General features: G+C 34.6%; 1 protein-coding gene and 1 long non-coding RNA gene across 2 annotated transcripts; one reads left to right on the top strand and one right to left on the bottom strand.

Annotated features, from left to right (window-relative positions):
• Window positions 1-616: 616 nt before the first annotated feature.
• Window positions 617-1,897, bottom strand: LOC112328777 (uncharacterized). The gene is made up of 2 exons (XR_002983927.2): window positions 1,087-1,897; window positions 617-1,001 (listed from the first exon to the last, which is right to left on the bottom strand). It is a non-coding gene; the product is annotated as an uncharacterized LOC112328777 (long non-coding RNA).
• A 1,135-nt stretch (window positions 1,898-3,032) lies between these two features.
• Window positions 3,033-12,582, top strand: LOC7489406 (conserved oligomeric Golgi complex subunit 3). The gene is made up of 25 exons (XM_002314884.4): window positions 3,033-3,210; window positions 3,408-3,491; window positions 3,568-3,678; window positions 3,790-3,834; window positions 3,922-3,996; window positions 4,115-4,210; window positions 4,664-4,741; window positions 5,074-5,159; window positions 5,317-5,383; window positions 5,497-5,559; window positions 5,676-5,777; window positions 5,986-6,090; window positions 6,188-6,280; window positions 7,155-7,243; window positions 7,402-7,621; window positions 8,330-8,416; window positions 8,993-9,109; window positions 9,229-9,261; window positions 9,373-9,459; window positions 9,552-9,614; window positions 9,926-10,042; window positions 11,005-11,097; window positions 11,590-11,715; window positions 12,007-12,107; window positions 12,295-12,582. The coding sequence occupies exons 1-25, from the start codon at window positions 3,127-3,129 to the stop codon at window positions 12,422-12,424; spliced, it is 2,352 nt and encodes a 783-aa protein (XP_002314920.2). The 5' UTR covers window positions 3,033-3,126; the 3' UTR covers window positions 12,425-12,582.
• The last annotated feature ends 6,486 nt before the right edge of the window (window positions 12,583-19,068 follow it).

Genomic DNA, 19,068 nt, shown 5'->3' on the forward strand with positions numbered 1-19,068 from the left:
CTTTGGAGTGAACAAGTGAGAAATTCCCTGAAAAGTTAAGCAGATATATACCTGGTATTACCAGTGCAATTTGGTGCAGTCAATACCTAGGTTTGTGATCCGGGAATTAGTTTACGAGGGTGCAAGAGTTCAATGGCTTCACAATCAAATGATTCAGATCTTATTCTCAGTTTTGACGAGTACTGGTGCTGATGCCAATATTCCATTTACAGAACAGTAGTTGATCGAATTGCAGGTTGTACATTTAAAGATATTCGATAGATTTTAGGAACGATAATCATTCAATATGAGGAAATCAGTGTTTAATCTCCCTTTCTGACCAATATCTTCTTCAAATAGCTATCTGCCATCATGCCATCCATTGATCCATCCTGAGAAAACTTGTATCAATACCCCTGGTTTTGATACAGAACCTTGGTCCCAGGATGCAAGAATTTTAGGAAGCACATTTGCGAAGGTGGGAAAGATTGCTAGCATTGGCAATTCTGCATTAGGCACTCTACACAAAAGCATTTGCTACTTCATTTTCTTTGTTGTACACACACACATCATCACCCTCTCGATTTCACGAGCCAAGTTAGTCTGAGTAGAAGTATGGAGTGTTTGCTCAAGTAAGTGCTTAAGATTGACGTTTAGTTTTAAGTGCTCAATTAAGTGCTTAAGATACACTAAAATTACAGAAAACATTAGAGAAGTGACAGAGAACGGTCACCAAACATCAAAAGACCTGCAAGTCTTCGTTACAGCTCTTAAAAACTTGAACGTTCCTATTGGAAACCAAAAAGTTACATAGATGTGATATCGCATCCCTTGCTTGCAGATCTACTAATACGTAAAGTAAAAAACGCCCCTCAAAAAGTTTCCGGGAGATGATAGCTAAAATAGATCAATCCTGAACATCAATTACGCCTTTAGCAGAGATCTGGAACCACTTCGGCTAAACAAGGAGAACATGTTGCTTTACAGATGCGCTCCTCCTCTCTCCCTTCCAAAGAGCAAGCCTGTGGCAATTATACAATAACTAGCTAAGAATTTTCAAGTACGAAACCTTCACACTTGAGAGGAGAATTGGAGGGAATTACGGACCTTGTTGTAGAAGCATGAGCCTTGATGTTAACGCCAACAGGCTTGATTTGAGGTCCAGCGAAAATAGCAGAACCGTCAACTTGTGCAACTTGTGTTAACGCCAATAGATTGCATCACTAGGTTGATGATTTTAGCTAACATAAACATTGAAAGCATTCCATAGATGGTAAGCTGGCGTACACGACAAGATAAGAGACTCGATTCATCTGGTGTGAAACCAAACAAGTAGACAAGGCACCTTGAAAAGGCATTTTGCTATGCGCTGATTTGTATGGTTATTCTTATTCAGTCCATAAATATTTGCTTCAACTTTTAAAGCAACAGAAGATGCAAAACTAAATAATGGAATTAAACTCTTCTCTCTTATTTCAAAGCTATTCACGAAGAAAAAAATGTTCTTACTTAGCAAGGGACGCAAAGTGTGTGGCACAGCTGAGTTTTTCCAGAGCGGAACTCACCATGTATCTCAGCAATAGATCCTGCCTCAATCCCTCCTGTCAAAAGCTAGCTGTTTGAGGTTACAACACTACAGGACATGGCAAGTGCTAATGTTCTTAAGCAGCATTGCTACAAAAACACAGTCTAATGTAAAAGGATCGTTGTTAAGAGTTGAAAGAAATCTTTGATACTTGCCTTCTAAAATTTTGTCAAGTTCTCTTGATCCAGATGTTATCTGAATTATCTCTTGCCTCCGAGCATGGAGTTGGCTCGGACTAGCAAAACCCAGAGGCACCAGTTTGGATGCTGTAGATATTAGTCGAAGTAAAGTTATGAGTCTCTATCTAAACTATGAAAAATATCAGACAAAAAATCTTGAAGAAACAAAAACAGGCTAAGCAATGACATGCCTGCTTCACTGATTCCGTCAACTTTAGCTTCACTGATTCCTTTAATCGGCTCTTTACTGGGAGAAAAGGCAAAACAATTTATATATTTTTTAATATTTTACTGATTTTTAATTGTGAAATTTCTTACTGTGATATCAAAAAATTTGATATTTAGTTATTTTATGAGTATTTTTTTCTATTATATAATTAAATAAAAAATTATAACAAAAAATTATTAAATCTAATGGAGTTAATGATTAAAATGATAGACGTGTCTAGTTAGAAATTGAGCATTTTCATTTGTTTTGGTTATAAAAATAATTATTAATTTATTTAATTAAATATATGTATAAATTTTTAAATTTATAATTGATATTTTTTATGTAAAAAAAACATAAAACTATTAAATTATTTTTTTATGAGAATTTCTTTTTACCCGACCCACAATAAAATACATGTTAAATAGCTAATGTTTCTCTAGAAAAGGTTTGGTTACTACTAGGAAATGGATCTATAAAAACCTTTTTGCAAGAGAGCTAGGATGTTTTTATTTTTGTGTGTTTAAATTGTTTTTTATATTAATATTTTTTCAGTTATTTTTTAAATTGTTTTTTAAATTATAAAATATTAAATTAACATTTTTAAGTTTTTTTTTATAATTTTAATATTTTGATATTAAAAATAAAAAACATACAAAAAAATTACTTAAAAATATTTTTAATTAAAAATATTTTTACAAGAATACTATGCATTGCAAAACATACACTTAACCTATGAAGTTCTGAGTATACAAGGATCATTTTTTTCTGTACTAATTAGACTTCGCTTTCTTTATTATTTATTTTGGCATCGCAATTTTTTTTAAAAAAAATCATTGAAAAAGTTCTATCTGCTAAAAAAATATTTCTTTCTTTTTTGGCGTGTTATGTCCATGACTGTTAATTTTTTTCTTTAAAAAATAGGGCTTTGTAAATTGTTATAATAACAATAAAAATAAACCAACTGGCGAGTCTGGTTTCTTACCGAACCGACAGCACCGAATCGGTTTGATTTTCGGTTTAAACCGAAAATGGCTCCCTGCTTCGTATAAAAGCGGCGTCGTTTTAGTTTGTCTCTCCGTTACGCCCATTATACCGTCGGTGAGTGAACTCTGTTATACTGACGAGACAGACCTCTCTCTCTCTCTCAGTTTTCGAAAACCAGGCTGAAAGACATGGCAAACAGAGCGAGTCCTCCAAATCTCCACAAATCAGTTGCCATCTCTAAAGGATACAACTTCGCTTCTACTTGGGAACAGGTTTCTTTCTTTCTTTCAATGTTTTTTTTTATGCAGTCTTAAATCATTAGATCTGGTTTTACCAATCTCGCCAACTGACTCTCTCTCACATCCACAACTCATTCTTTGATTCGATTCACATTCCACCGCTAGCTAGCTAGCTTGTTGTAATCTATTCTTTTATTTGTCAATTGCGGCTTGATTTTCGTGATAAACAGAATGCGCCTTTAACTGAGCAACAGCACGAAGCAATTGTGTCGCTCTCTCATGCAGTTTCCGAGCGACCCTACCCTAACAATTTGGTGAGATTTCAAATTTTTTTAAGAAAAAAAATAAAAATGTAGGTTATGTGACATTATAGGTTTTGTGGTTTTTTAGGCGCAAGATCATGCCTCTGTGAAGGAGAATGGTGGCTTGACAGTTTCTACAAGGGACAGCAGTTTTGGTGAATCTCAAGGCATTGATGCAGTTTTAGTCAATACAAACCAGGTAAAGCACACCCACTTTTGCTTATATTTACGTGACAGGTTACTTGGGATAATGGTATAAGTCAGTGCTTATAGTGTAGCTTGATAATGATTTGAATTTTATATGGTGCAGTTTTATAAATGGTTTACTGATCTTGAATCGGCAATGAAATCAGAGGTTAGTTGTCGTGGTGATTGTTCTTGTGCAAATGTGTTCGGTCATGGTTTTTTTTTTCTTTTTTATCTTGGTGCTTTCTGTTATTAGGCGGAGGAGAAGTACCAGCACTATGTCAACAATCTAACGGAGCACATGGAGACATGTGATGATATACTTCTCCAGGTATTTGTTTGTTTTATTGTTCATTTCTTGATGATTTTATGTTGTTGATAAATTCTTGAATTCTTTGGATGAAGTCAATTTTTTATTTATTTAACATACCGAGCTTATCTGAATGCAGGTGGATGAAACTCTCGACTTCTTTAATGAGTTACAGCTGCAGCACCAAGCTGTTGCTACAAAGACTAAGACTCTTCATGATGCTTGTGACAGACTGGTGTGATTTCTCTTTCTTCTATTCACTACTTAATACTTATTCTAGAATGAGCTTTGGTTTGGTTCTGTAAATCACAGAATACAGTTGCTCAAATATCAGAATTTTAATTTAGGTCAGTTTTGACTGGATGAGCTTGGTAACCATCAACCTTGTAGAATTAATACACTGCTTTACTTGAACTAGAATTTCAGATGAATATGCTCTAATGTCATATGATTATTCTATAGCCCTGTTGTTATATTTTGAGTTTCATGGAAGGAACAATCAAGTTAAGCTGTAGTTTATATCCAATTTATTTTATGTCAACATTGTATGTTTTGGGATCTCAAATTTTAGGTAGGTTGTTTCATAAACTTAAATCTGAAAACTGTGCCTCAGAGTATTTTAGATAGTAATGCATATGTTAGTTTAAATTGGTTGAGTTGGTTGTCTCATGTATTGTTTCCATTGCAGGTAGTAGAGAAGCAAAGACTGATTGAATTTGCAGAAGCAGTTCACAGTAAGCTCCACTACTTTGATGAATTGGAGAATGTAAGGTTTGAATGCTACCTCACTTAGAGTTTCAGTTGCTTAAAATGTTATGTTTTTTCATTATTTTCAATTAAATCATAATTGTTTTAGGTAGGTGAAGAGAATAAGTCTTGTCTATTTAAAAAAGAAAAGGACTTGAAAATCAATATAATAGAGCACTGGCTATCTAGTTTGTCTATAATGCTTCACGTGTTAGTATTTTACTCTACTTCCATTTTAAGAGTTCTCTTAATAGCTTGCATTTTTTGTTTGTCCATGTTTGAGAAGGTTTCATGAAGTATTGCAATTTATATCAATAGTATTGATGGAGTGTAATTTGCATTTGTGTGCAGCTTAATAACAATTTTTATGCTTCAAATACGAATGTTGGAAATGAGAAATTTCTTCCACTGCTCAAAAGGCTTGATGAGTGCATATCGTAAGTGAACAAATATTTTTATTACTGTATAAATTAACACCTCTAACATTACTTAGCTAAAATCTGTAAGTTCATGAGCAGTATTGAATTTTTTTGGGTGGGGACAGTATTGTACTCTGTTTTATCTACTTATCACTTGTTTTTTGCACACCTTTAGATATGTCGAAAGCAATCCACAATACGCAGAATCCAGTGTTTATCTGCTTAAATTTCGACAGCTCCAGGTAAGTGATTGTTGCCAGCAATGTAAAAAGATTGATTTTGTGAATGGAAAATGTAAGTGTGTAAGGTTTGTTACCTGTTCCAAATGATGACAAAGTTTTCGTGCTTTTAACAGTCTCGAGCCCTGGGCATGATTCGAACTCATGTGCTTTCTGTCCTGAAAAATGCTTCATCTCAGGTGAAGTATCCGTATTTACATCAAAAGATCTTCATGTGTGTGCACACAAGCGCACACATGTTTTTCCGTAAACATGAATCTCTGTGACTTTGTTGTTTATTTGTGGACTTCATCAGGTTCAGCATGCAATCCGGAGCACTGGAGGCAGCAAAACATCTATTTCCGAGGGTGTAGAGGCATCTGTAATCTATGTCAGATTCAAAGCAGCCTCAACTGAGGTAGTAGCATCTTTCTCTTTGTTCTTTTATCTTGACACGAAGATGTGATGCATGTGGAATGTTTGACTACTGATAACTTATCCAAGCAGTAGGCTGATTTTTAAATAACTTGTGAAAAAATTATATTCTACATGTGGAATAGGATTTTACATTCTTTGATTTGATCTATTGTTTTGCACAAGCAGCTGACAATTCTAAGTTTCTGTAGCTTAAGCCCATATTGGAGGAGATCGAAAGCAGATCATCAAGAAAGGAATATGCCCAGATCCTTGCTGATTGCCACAAGTTGTACTGTGAACAGCGGCTTTCCTTGGTGAGTTAATTTTCAGTTGTTTCTCACACATTGATTTTCTTACTCTTATTCACCTGCTGGTTTTGATGGTACTTTCTCTTTGTTTTCTGGTATCTAGGTAAAAGGGATTGTACATCAGAGGATATCTGAATTTGCCAAGAAAGAGGCTTTGCCATCATTAACTAGATCTGGTTGTGCATATTTGATGCTGGTAATGCACTTAACGAATATTGCTATCAGTAAACAGAGATAGTTGTGGGTCCTGGATCATCTGGTTGATTGAATAGCATTTAAAACTTTGCATCTTGGCATATATTAGTTGGGTTGGATTCATTCAGTGGTTTGTGAGTGTTGAAGTCAGTGATCATGTTAAATTTTTGTGCTGATATAGCACCATTAATTTGTTACACATGAAAGGAAAAGTTTGCAGCCAAAACACAGGAGGCTTCTGCAGGGGAGTGGATGTAAATAGGCTTTAGCTTCCTTTCTTTTTTCAAATTAATTGCAACTTCTCAATGTTGATTGAAGCAAGGTTACACTTGTTTAATGCTTAGTTCTAGGTTGCACGTTGAGCTACTTATTTTTTGGTATATATAAATTTTTTTTGTCAATACAGGTGTTAGATATTAATATTGTTTAGTAGTCTCTCCATGACAATTTAAGTTTTAGGTCTATTAGTTCTGAAATAAGGTAAGAGTAGCTTTTATGATCATGTGGTCAAGTGTTCAAGTATCCACTAATTCCCATGCAAAACTAATGGCCTGCAACCGGGAGTGCATATGCGAAGCCCAAACAGGTTTGCACATAAGGGGGCTTCTCAAGATGTTAATATCATTTAACAACTTAAGCTCTTAGGTGATTGCCCTCCAATAGCATGTAAATGTAAATACTTCTAGGTCATGTCATTTAAAACTTTTTTTCCTTGTGTTTTGGGAAGTCTTAACATTTATTTTTTGCGAAGAACGATAGATTTGAGCCATTTTGTTGACTCAACTCAGCTCACCTTAATTTGACCATAATTCCAACTGAAGTTCCATGAATCTTTTCATTTTATAGACAATTTACTTGTCCCACAATAACTGCAGGTTTGTCAACTTGAGCACCAACTCTTTGATCATTTCTTCCCATCTTCTTCCGAGGATATTTCTAGTTTGGCTCCACTTATTGATCCTTTGTAAGTTCTTCTCTAGTGTTTTATGTTTAGGGTCCTCTTCTTTTTATTTTTATCAATATTATTATTATTTGGGGTGGAGGGAGTTGTGGGATTTGTCATTTTCATATCCCCACTGTAATATTTTTTCCTAATAGATTTTATTCTTTTGTTACTCCCAGATCTACTTACTTGTATGATACACTGCGCCCAAAACTTATTCACGAAACAAATGTCGATCTTCTATGTGAACTTGTTGATATACTTAAAGTTGAAGTTTTGGGAGAACAACTTAGCAGACGGAGCGAGTCATTAGCTGGGCTACGACCTACATTGCAGCGAATTTTAGCAGATGTTCATGAGCGATTGACTTTCCGTGCTCGGACATATATTCGTGATGAAGTAAGTTTTTATATTGAGAATTTTAATATAGAAGCCTACCCTGGTTGTTTGTTTGCATATTAATTTCAGAGGGCAGTTGTTGAAAAGTTTGTTCATTTTCTGTATCAATCCGTATTTATCTGGTGATGGCATATTCAAATTCCATATATAATTGCACGTAAAACTATCCTGTACTACATAGTTCTCGTACAAATTCATACTTGGTTTCAGTTATCCTTGTTGGGCTCGATGCCTGTATTAGAAAGCAGTGCCATTGCATGAATGTTTTAGGGAAGCATTTTAACTTAGGCTTTAGTCTATGATATTTGGAGCACTTGCTGATGATGGATTTCTTCGATTAGTTTAGCATCAAGTTTACCCCTTTGTCTGGATGCAGATATTATAAAGTGATATGCTCCAGTGTTTACCTCCCAATTCTAGTGGATTGCATAAATGGTTGAGAACTAAGAATTAACTCCAATGCGCTGTTAAAGTCAAAAGAGTTTGCACAAACAACCATGCTTTAAGATGGAAACAAATATCTCATTTAATCTAGTACAAACAGAATTTTAGGACACTGAGTAGTCTTAGAGATTTTTTTCCATGTGAATCTCCTTGTTGGAGTATCTTCTCAAGTTTTTGTATCAACATCATCACTGTTTGTGAGGGAGTTTTTTTGTTTCTTCTAAATGTTGGTTTTATTGATGCTTTCTCTTGTTTATTTTGCAGATAGCCAATTATATACCTTCTAATGAGGACATGGATTACCCTGCAAAGTTGGAGCAATCTACTGAGATGAAATCAGAAACTAATTCTGTAAAGTTTCTTACACTTCCATTTTTATTTTGTCATGATTAACTTATGTGGATAATCAGAGGGTTGAGAATGTCAAATGCCTGCAACTCACAGCTGATATTAAGTGGGATCTTGGGTTTAAATCTTATCAGAAATGACACAAAGTTGGAGAGATTATTGGCATTTCTGATTCTTCCATCCCAGTTCCTTAGGTTCTTCTAATCTACAAGGTGGGGACATCCCATGTCAGGATTTTACCCTTTGAAACAGAGTATTTGAGGACCTTATAGGGGATAGGCTTGGCTGTTCATGAGTTCTTTTGTATTGGCACATCTATCTGGCATGGTTTAATTTAATCCAGTTGGCAGGAGACACATCATATGTCCATATCTCTGTGTTATGCCTGACACGGGTATCAAGCATAATTTTTATTGTTATTGAAATATAAGGTAACCATTGTCACATTTTGGTTTGACTTGCAGACTGGCATTGTGTGGTTGTCTGCTGGTGGCTTTCACTAATTTTTCTGTTTCCAGTAATAAGTGAATTTTTATTTACCAGCATTGCTCTTTTGCTCAATTTTAATCTTTTTGACAGGTTGATGAAAACCCAGATGTATTTAAAACTTGGTACCCACCTGTGGAGAGAACTCTATCATGCCTTTCAAAGTTATATCGTTGTCTAGAACCATCTGTCTTCACTGGTTTAGCACAGGTGCTTGAATCCTTGGAAAATTACTATTACTGAGGTTTTTTTGTATATTTAGAAAGAATATTGGTTGTTCTTTACATGTTTTATTGAACTTTTTTTTTGTTGGTTGCTATTTTTATCAGGAAGCGGTGGAAGTTTGCTCTGATTCTGTCCAGGTGAGTAATTTAAACATCAATAGCCAATATTGTAGTACGTGGTGATGATTGGAATCTCATTATGCTTTAGTATCATCTCCCTTTATAGTTATTAAAATATGTTCTCCACAGAAAGCTAGCAAACTCATTACAAAGAGATCTACAGCAATGGATGGGCAGCTATTTCTTATCAAGCATATTTTAATCTTAAGGGAGCAGGTTATCTCCCTTATTCCTCCAATTTGTTTATTTGGTAGTTATTTACTAATCCATGCAATATGGTTTACAACTTTCAAGTTTTGTCCTTTCAGATTGCACCATTTGATATAGAATTTTCAGTCACATACAAGGAACTCGACTTCTCTCATCTGCTGGTAAGTCTCACTGAAGCTAAAGCTTAGTTATCTGCACCTTTTGATGTCTTAATATTTTGGTACCCAAATTTAATAGACTCTTAACTGAAGTTCTACTTCACTTCAGCATCACTTTCATGGATAGCACAACAGTACTAATAAAAACTTGTGCTACATATTCTGACTGGTTGATGTAACTAATAATATGCAATTTAAGTAAACTTTTATAACTCAATGTTAATATTCTATTTTATTTTGCATGTAGCAGTTCCTCTTTTATCACTATATTTGTTTGTAGCGAAGTCTTATTTACATTAAATTCCATGCCCCAGGAACACTTGAGACGGATACTTAGAGGTCAGGCCTCGCTATTTGATTGGTCAAGATCAACTTCGCTGGCAAGGACCTTGTCTCCCCGAGTTTTAGAAAGTCAAGTAGATGCAAAGAAGGTTTGTCTTTATCAAAACACAGATATCCTGAATATTTCTTTGGCTGCTTCTGTCACCAGAAATATTTGGAGACATCTACCCCTATTATCATGTTTGGGCTGCCTGAAAATCAATAATTTGTTGAACATAAATGAAATGAATCAGTAAATGTATTTCACTCCATAACAAGGGGGTGTTTATGCTGTTTGTGTAACAATAACAATCCCTGGTTTTGCTTTTGTTATTTTTTAGAGGAAGCTCACATATAATATTGATCCTCTTTACTTGTGAACTTTCTGCCGAACTAAAGACATGGTTGATGTGTCACACTTTGTGTCTGCGGAAGTACATGTTTCAGTTTCACAGGACAACACAATAAATTCTAGATACTTTAAAGAACCATTTGGTTTGTTCTTCTATTTGATGTTCATTTATTTATTTTCGCTTTCATTTTTTTGGATTTGCTGTTGTTCGCAAAATCACTTCTGTCCATAATAGGTTTGGTCACCGTGTGACACCAATATATGTTATTTGTAGAGTACTGTGGACACTTATGCGTTCTGATTTTCTGAACAACTGAAATCGCTTTGAGAACCTGTAACACTTGGTCAAGTGGATTTGTGAAACCTGGTATATTATGCTACTGATGTTTCCCCTTGGCACATGTCGATTGCATTGACTGGGGAACCTTGTAGGAACTATTATTTTATCTTTCCTCATATTTAAATTAGTTATTAGTGGGAGCTTGTAAGCGAACTATAGGAGCTGGTGGTGACTGGATTTTTCTTTAGACCACACATTCCAACTACTGCAAATACTATAATAGAAAAGTTTTCAGCACATAACTTCACTTTCGGTGCTCATAAACTAGTTTTGCTTTCAAATGGTGATAATTGTACCTAAACCACTCATGTATATTCTTTTATTGTTGGATCCCTCCCCACAGAATACCATTTTGACAAAGGGCCATTTGTATTTTTCAGGACCTGGAGAAAAGCCTAAAAGCTACTTGTGAGGAATTCATCATGTCAGTCACCAAGCTGGTTGTGGACCCCATGCTTTCCTTTGTTACCAAGGTTCACTGCTCTCAAACAAAGAACACATCTTTTTAGCATCTATATGCATAGATGTACTCTTGTCAATAGGAGATAAAAAAGCCCCAGGACCTATGAGTATACTGGTGATTAATGAATGAAAGTAGAACAAACAAGGCAAGACAAACTTTATGGGCCATATGCCCCGGCTACTCTTGCAGAAGAGATAGAAGCTCATCACATTCTATAATGATAGGATGCTTATGTTCTTTCTTTCTCGACTTCCTATAGTTCTAAATGGACAGACTGCAGTCTCTCATATTATACTCAGTTCTGGGTGTAAGTTGAACTAATCAGCTGCTGTATTCTGTATCCCCAAGAAAAGGGTGGTGGGGAGCATAGGCAATTTAGTCTAACCTACCAAACAGTACGATTTTAAGAAATTGAGCTTCATCTATTTATATTTTGTCAGAATCTTTAGTATAATTTCCTGCACTACCATCCACAAGCATGACATTTTCAATCTGTTTGTAGGTGACAGCTGTGAAACTTGCTCTGTCCTCTGGTAGTCAGAATCAGAAAGTGGACTCTGTTATGGCCAAACCACTTAAAGATCAAGCCTTTGCTACTCCAGATAAGGTGGCTGAACTTGTTCAGAAGGTAAGGTTATTTATTATTATGTACTACAGATTCAGTCTCTGCATGCCCATTTAAATATATTTTTTCTGCCAGTCAAATATCCTGAAGTAAATTATTGATTCTCTTATTCTGCATCAAAAAATAACATGCAAAATTAAGAAAGGGAAAAGCAAGACAGAGAGAACAAATCTGGGATGTAGTAAGACCTCCATGAGCAGGCCTGGTTGACAGAATTATCTTGTCTGGAAACCTTGCAGTGAAACTATTATGATTTAGCTCAAGCTGATTTCATTTTCTACATTTCATGAATAGGTAAATGCTGCAATTCAGCAAGAACTTCCGGTGGTGATGACAAAGATGAAGCTTTATCTGCAGAACCCATCTACACGAACAATTCTATTCAAACCAATAAAGTAAGCTGATTTTGACTCGTGTTCATGAACTAAATTTCCATATCTCTAACCTATGTAAGTTAGACATTTGCCAATGACAGGACTGAATCTGTTGCCCCTACAATTGCTTGCCCGTTCATAAAAAGCTTCAAATGCATTATCTTGGTTATAAAAAGCTGGTTCTAAACCTTAAACTATATCCATGCAGGACAAATATTGTGGAGGCGCATGTTCAAATACAATCCCTAGTAAAAGCTGAGTATTCACCTGAAGAACAGAGCATCATCAATATGACATCCATACAGAACCTGCAAGCAGAACTTGACAATCTCCTCTAATACACTTGTAAAGACTATAGCCTGTGCAATTTTTACTCCCACCCTTTTTCCATCAAAAGATTCTAAGCTATTTTTCAACATTCTGAAATTATTGAAGAATTTCTGCACGGTCGATATTTCAAGATGAGATGGTATTATATATGTTTCAGCTTTATGCATCCTATCGAGCAACACTGAGAGATCCATCCAATAGCAAGTTGAGAACTTGTCTGTGAAAAATGGTTTTGTTCGTTATTTCTTTTTAATTCGTTTAATATAAACTCAATGCACTTCAATTCGTATTTTTCTAGGATCAGACTGCATGTTATGTTAAAGTTTATAGGTTTGGTAGAGCAGATTCCAAACTGTATACGTCCTACATTAGCCTTAATTTTATATTTTTTATACGAAGAAACATGATATTATTATATTTAGATTAAAAATCATCTATTTTTGTGATAAAGGAAGATGAGTATCACTGGTTAAATTTGAAAGAGAGAGAAAGGAAATTGAGACTGAATCTCTTATCGTCATAACAATCATTTTCAAGGCAGCTTAATTTAAGACATCCAAATTTATTCATAATAATTGTAAATCAAATATAAATACCATCACCTTTTTTTTTTATATATAGATAATTTCATATACGTTCACGTTCAAAGGCTATGCCAAAAAGGGGGTCACTTTTTTGTAGGTACAGTACTCCTCTGGTAGAAAGCAGTGCTGATGTAAAAACAACATCAAAGAAAGTCAGTCTCCGTCTGGTAAACAAGTGGGTAAACCAGGAAAGTTCTTTCCTGAGTCCATGCTGAAGAAGGAGGGGGGTGTGAAGCCAATCCCAGACATCAGCGATAAAATGCCTCGTAAGGTCATCTCTGCCACAATCCATCGCCTCAAAATTATAGTGCCCAGTGATAAGAGCTTGGGATCAAGAGGTTTGTTTTCTCTGTGGTCTCAGGTTCGAGCCCTGTGGTTGCTCGTATGATGGCCACTGGAGGCTTACATGGTCGTTAACTTCAGGGCCCGTGGGATTAGTCGAGGTGCACACAAACTGATCCGGACACCCACGTTAAACTAAAAAAAAAATTACCCTTTTTGAGTTCCAAGATATAGCTCAACTCAAAGAAATATTCCATGCCAGCAACGATTCAAGCACGGAGAGCGTGTTCTTGGACGCTCCAAATGAGCGCTGCGTAGGCTCGGTCCAAGCTATCCTAGGTAACAATTAGCCCGAGCACGGTTGCCATCTACTTTTAAAATCTGTTTTATATTTGATTATACAATAACTAAAATAGATATTTGCAAAGTAAGAACAAATTAAATTATGGATAAAAAATATTTTTTTAAAATCATCTTTTTTATTTGAGTAGTGTTTTTTAACAAAAAAACGACTTTCTTATTAATAGCATGATTTATTGAATAAAAAATAACAATAAAAAAACATATTTGTATAATTATTTGAATTTAAAAAATAATCAAAAAATTGATTTTTTTATTCGTGTATTTTTTTTAAATAAAACATGCTTACTTTTGTGAGAAGCATTGTTTTTTAGGTGTAAACTTATTATGATTGTCAAAACAAATTTTAATTAAAAAATTAAAAAAAATCATTAATCAATCATTTTTATACACCTATATAAAAAATATAAAAAATAATAAATTTTAAATATATATATATATATATATATATATATATATTTAAAATTAACAAAAAAATCTTATTCTCATGAGTAAATTGTTATAAAAAAGTCATATTACTAAAAAGGAGATATTTAACAAAAAGGCTAGAAGCAATTTTTTTTAATATACCAAATGATGTGTTGCCTACTTAAGCAAATAAGTGTAGTTTTAGTTTTTTAATAATTGAAATTAAAGTTTGGATTTCTAGACCCTCAAAACCTAATATTTAAATTATTTTTATTTAAAAATACCTAAAAAATCATAAGAATTTCAATAATCTCATTTTCAAAAAAAAAAACCCTTTAATCACTTAAAATCTCAAAATCTAAGTGAATCAAAACCAATTTTATGAGTTTTTATGTATTTTTTTTATGGGAAACACCATTTATATTGAATTTTGTTTCAAGGCAAATCTATTAACACTAATATTAGTTTTTTGTGGTTGAAATATAGTTCGGTGAATACTTTCTCTCCACTTTTTTTTTCAGCAGTTTTTTCTTATTTCTCAATATTCAAGATTGAAATATAAAAAATAAAATTTAGAATTAAAACAGAATAAATTCAGTGACCGTAGCTGTATAATTTTCAAGGACAAAAGAATAAAAGTAGCAATTAACAGTGTAATTGTTTAACAATCCACTAAAAAAAAGTGAAACGTTGCTTGTTTTCTTTTAGTTTGTTTATAATTATGATGTGGCTGTTCTTACAACAACAAACACTAAAGTGTCTAGAGATCAAAAGGAGATCATGATCGGTTCAATGGAGAGAGAGTCACAAAAGTCAGTATATTGTCACCAAAGTTTGTACCCTTACCGGCTCTATTACCGTCATTCTGTTCCTTAAGTTGGGGTGAATGAAGCAGAAATTTCAGATGTCAATGACAAAGCTACAATTAACCATGGTCTGGCCATTTGCCCCTTCGATGCATCTGTTTTTTAATACTTTTTAAAAGTTGGAATCATAAATTGACTTGTAAAATCGTGATTTTATTGCACGATTTTACAATGAATTCAACTCATTTCTACACAAATTCTCACCCTCCAAACACCCCCCGAGAGTCTGACTACTGTTTAAATCTAAAGGCTAGCAATGATGAGAATGAGTGATGGATCAATCGCAATGAAGCTACAGATCGTTTTCACATTAATGTCTCTTTCTTTCGGCTAGTTTTTGTATTGATGGTGGCTGGTCCAAATGCCACCGAAGTTCCCATCAACACTCCCATACCTGATCCTCCTCCCTCTCATCTTCTTCTACACCTACTCCACCTCCCTCCTCCCTCACTCCACCACCATCACTTCTCCTCCTCCATGCAATCTCTCTAGAGTCAACTGGGTACCAGACCCCGCCATATTCACAAAACCTCTTTACGACGAGCCGTGCCCATTTCACAGAAACGCATGGATTTGCCTTAGAAACCAGAGAGAAAACACGGGTTTGATTATTTCTTGGCGATGGGTGCCTAAAGATTGTGACTTTCCAAAGATTGATCCTGAGAGGTTTCTTGAGTTAGTGAGGAATAGGATTATTTCTTGGCAGTGTTTGGGAACGCGGTTCAACCTGCGTTCCAAAAAATTAGAATTTTTTTTTTAAATTTAATATGGTTTGTATGTTTTAGATCGTTTTGATGTGCTAATGTCAAAAATAATTTTTAAAAAATGAAAAAACCTCATTGGCATGCATTTTGGCACGAAAAGTTATTTGAAAAGCACCCGCAACCACACTGCCAAACACGCTTAAAGTTGCTGATGGCAGTGCTAAGAAGCATAGTTTTTATTTTTTTCCAGGCTTGGTGGCCGGTCCGGTTCAAGATCCTGGTTTTGACCGGGTTACTGAGTTTTGACCGGGTTGTCTAGGTCATTTAATTTTTTTTTAAATCAAAACGACATCATTTTAGTAAAAAAAAATTAACGGGTCGCAACCGGGTTTTTGACTGGGTCTTGCCAGGTCAACAAGGTCACATCAGGTTTTTTTTTTCTGTTTTTTTTTAATCTGGTCTGGTTTCAACCCCGGATTGGCTAGGTTCCAAATCGATCTATCATACCGGGTCGGGTTTTAAAACTAAGAAGTGCAAAAGGAAAGGAGCTTGGAGAGGTGCTTGTTTCCCTAAATTCAATGCCACTGTTGCCTATCATCGGGCAGTGTTGCTTGCCAAATATGAATAAGTTTTCGTTAACCTCAACAAATGTCTGGTTCTGTTTACTTTACTTTGTCATTTGGTTTTACTCCTTGGTCGATGATGCATTGTGAATTTTTTTTTTATTTTTAACTAATTGTAGTGATTGAATTTAGGGATATTTAGCTGAAGGAATAGATTTTGGACATGTATTTCAAGGTGTTTAAAAAAATATTGATGAAATTATTGAAGAAATTGCTTATCGTGTTGTATAGACCATGTATGGTAATAAATTTACTTGTAATTTTATAATTTATAAAAAAAGTGTTTTTGATAACTTGCTTGAAAATGTATTAAATTTATGTTTTTTAGTATTGTTTTTATAGTTTTGATGTGTTAATATTAGAAATTAAAAAAATATATATTTTAAAAAACTCACATTAGACCCACGCATGGGTGTTTTTGTAGCTTTAGGTTCAGGGCCGGGGAAGACTGAGGCCAGTCGATGGATTTTTAAAAATGATATGACTAGGACACTTGCCGATGATGCTTGGCTAATGTTTGACATAGAGGTCTAGTGAAAGATTTTTTTTTTTAGCACTTTTTTAAATGAATAAAATAACACAATAAAAAATATCTAGGAAAATAATACAATTAACAAAAGTTACATGTGACATATGGAGGAGAGATGAGAGATGAGAGAAAAAATCTTGGAAACACACTGAAACTCCGATGATAACACCACCGATAATGTTGGAAATATCCTGACAAGATGAGTCCAACGACAACAATAACTAAAGTGGGTCACATTAACCGTTTGAAGGAAATTGAGCCTCGACACCATAGTTTTAAAACCCGGCCCGACGGGTCGATCCGGAGCTGAAACCGGGGCGGGTTGAAGAAAAAACAAGGGAAGGAAAAACCTGATGTGACCCGACAAGATCCGGTCAAAAAACTGGTTGCACCTTGTTGACTTTTTTTTTATACTAAAACAACGTCGTTTTGATTTTTTTTAAAAAAAAAAATTGACCCGGGCAACCTAGTGACTCCGTCAAAACCCGGAACTCCGCCCTTGGACCGGGTTTAAAAACTATGCTCGACACATTTAGACGGCTCATGTGGCCCACTTCGGTCATCGTTCGTGACCTTACTTCGTGTCGTTAAATTCATCTCTTCGATATCTTTCTAGCAGTACTAGTAAAGTCATTTAAATTTCGGTGTGTCTCTGAGGTTTTTTTTTCTTTCCTTCCTTGTTTTTCTCTCTCTTTATTGTAAACCATGTCAATCTATTTTTAACTTTAGAGATAGTTGCAAATAACATATGCAACTCGCGAGTCGGTCATATATGACTCTTTAAGCTACGTTATTTTTCTAAATATTTTTTATACTGTGTTTTTTTTTTTAAGTGCTCGAGAGCAAAAATACTTTTACGGTGAGGTGTGGTTGTGATTTTATTTTTTTTTTGTAGAATTCACATGAAAAACAATAAAAAAATCATTTAATTTTTTGTTTTTAGTTAGGTGTATCTTATATCGGGTTGTGTCTTAAAAAATAAAAAAAAGAAAGCCAACCACACCTCACCACGTTTTTATCCCCAAACACAGATGTCCTTGAAAAAATTGGATTTTCTGACAGTCGGCAAGTAGTATCAATTTACCACCCTGCTCACTTGCGTCTAGAATAAGCTACTCATATTATTATTGATTTTTTCTGGCCTTGCCTTTGCAGTTTGTTTCCAGCGCTTGTTAAGTAAATAATTTAACAGGATTGATATATTTCAAAAAATAATCTCTTCGAATCCGAACTTCGAATAAAACATGGAGCTTGGTCACTTTGAGAAGCATAGTACCACACAAGAGTACATGTTCGGACAAGTGACTTTTTGATTCGTGATTATTTTTTTTTTAGTTTTTTAGTTTAACGTGGGTGTCCGGGCTAGCTTGCACGCATCTCGATTAATCCCACGGGCCCTGAAATTAACGACTATGTAAACCTCTAATGGCCATCATATGAGCAACCATAAGGTTCGAACCTGAGACCATAAAAGAAACAAACCTCTAGATCCCAAGCTTTTACTACTGGATCACCATCTAGATGATTAATTCGTGATTTTTATTAACCTCATGGTTGCTATTTCCAAACCACTAAAGTTATATTAAATAAAAATATAAAGCACCGAATAGCAATTTCTTGTACACATAGCATAAGCCGTCAAATAAAATGAAAACATGTTGTATATTTTTTAATTAAATATATTCGGTTTAAGTTAAAACGCACAATGACTATACTGTCACCAGCACCGGGTAAAGAACCAATCAGATAAAAGAAAATCACGTCAGCATACGTCCGTTAAACTAGTAAACGACACACGCACGTAAAGGAAGCAACGAGAATCGTTCGTGCCTGGCAAGCTGAAATCGAAGGGGTAGCAAAAATAAATAAAACGTTGAAATTTCAACTGAGAAAAATTGATTAATTTTGAAAACTCTTGCTTACTTTCATCTACCCAAATATTAAAAAATATATAAAAATAAATTCCTAGCTATAACCCCCCCTCTCTGCCTCTAGCATAGCGCGTTGGTTCGATTTTTAGGAAATAGAAGAAGATTTCGTGTGAAAGGTAAGTTAAGTTTGGTATGCAATTTGTTATTTTGATTTTATTTTCTTCTTCTTTTTTGTGGTTTTATTAATGGAATTGTGTTTGGATTTTGTTTAATTAAGGTTTATTTCTATTTTTTTTGGTTGTTCACTCAGTGTACTTGTTGGTTTATTGAAATTTGTTTAGGTCTAGGGTTTTTAATTTACGACTTGAATTAGAAAGACCTAAGCTTAAAATTTGTTTATTTGTGTTAACAGAGCAGTGGATTAA

This window comes from Populus trichocarpa, chromosome 10, assembly GCF_000002775.5.
Source record: "Populus trichocarpa isolate Nisqually-1 chromosome 10, P.trichocarpa_v4.1, whole genome shotgun sequence".
In the NCBI taxonomy this organism is placed as follows: domain Eukaryota; kingdom Viridiplantae; phylum Streptophyta; class Magnoliopsida; order Malpighiales; family Salicaceae; genus Populus; species Populus trichocarpa.

Excerpts from the sequence above, each read along its gene's own strand:
- LOC7489406 (XM_002314884.4), top strand. The coding sequence starts at position 3,127 with ATGGCAAACAGAGCGAGTCCTCCAAATCTCCACAAATCAGTTGCCATC. Across the intron at positions 3,492-3,567 it reads GACCCTACCCTAACAATTTG|GCGCAAGATCATGCCTCTGT; the intron begins GTGAGATTTCAA and ends GTGGTTTTTTAG. Across the intron at positions 5,560-5,675 it reads TGAAAAATGCTTCATCTCAG|GTTCAGCATGCAATCCGGAG; the intron begins GTGAAGTATCCG and ends GGACTTCATCAG.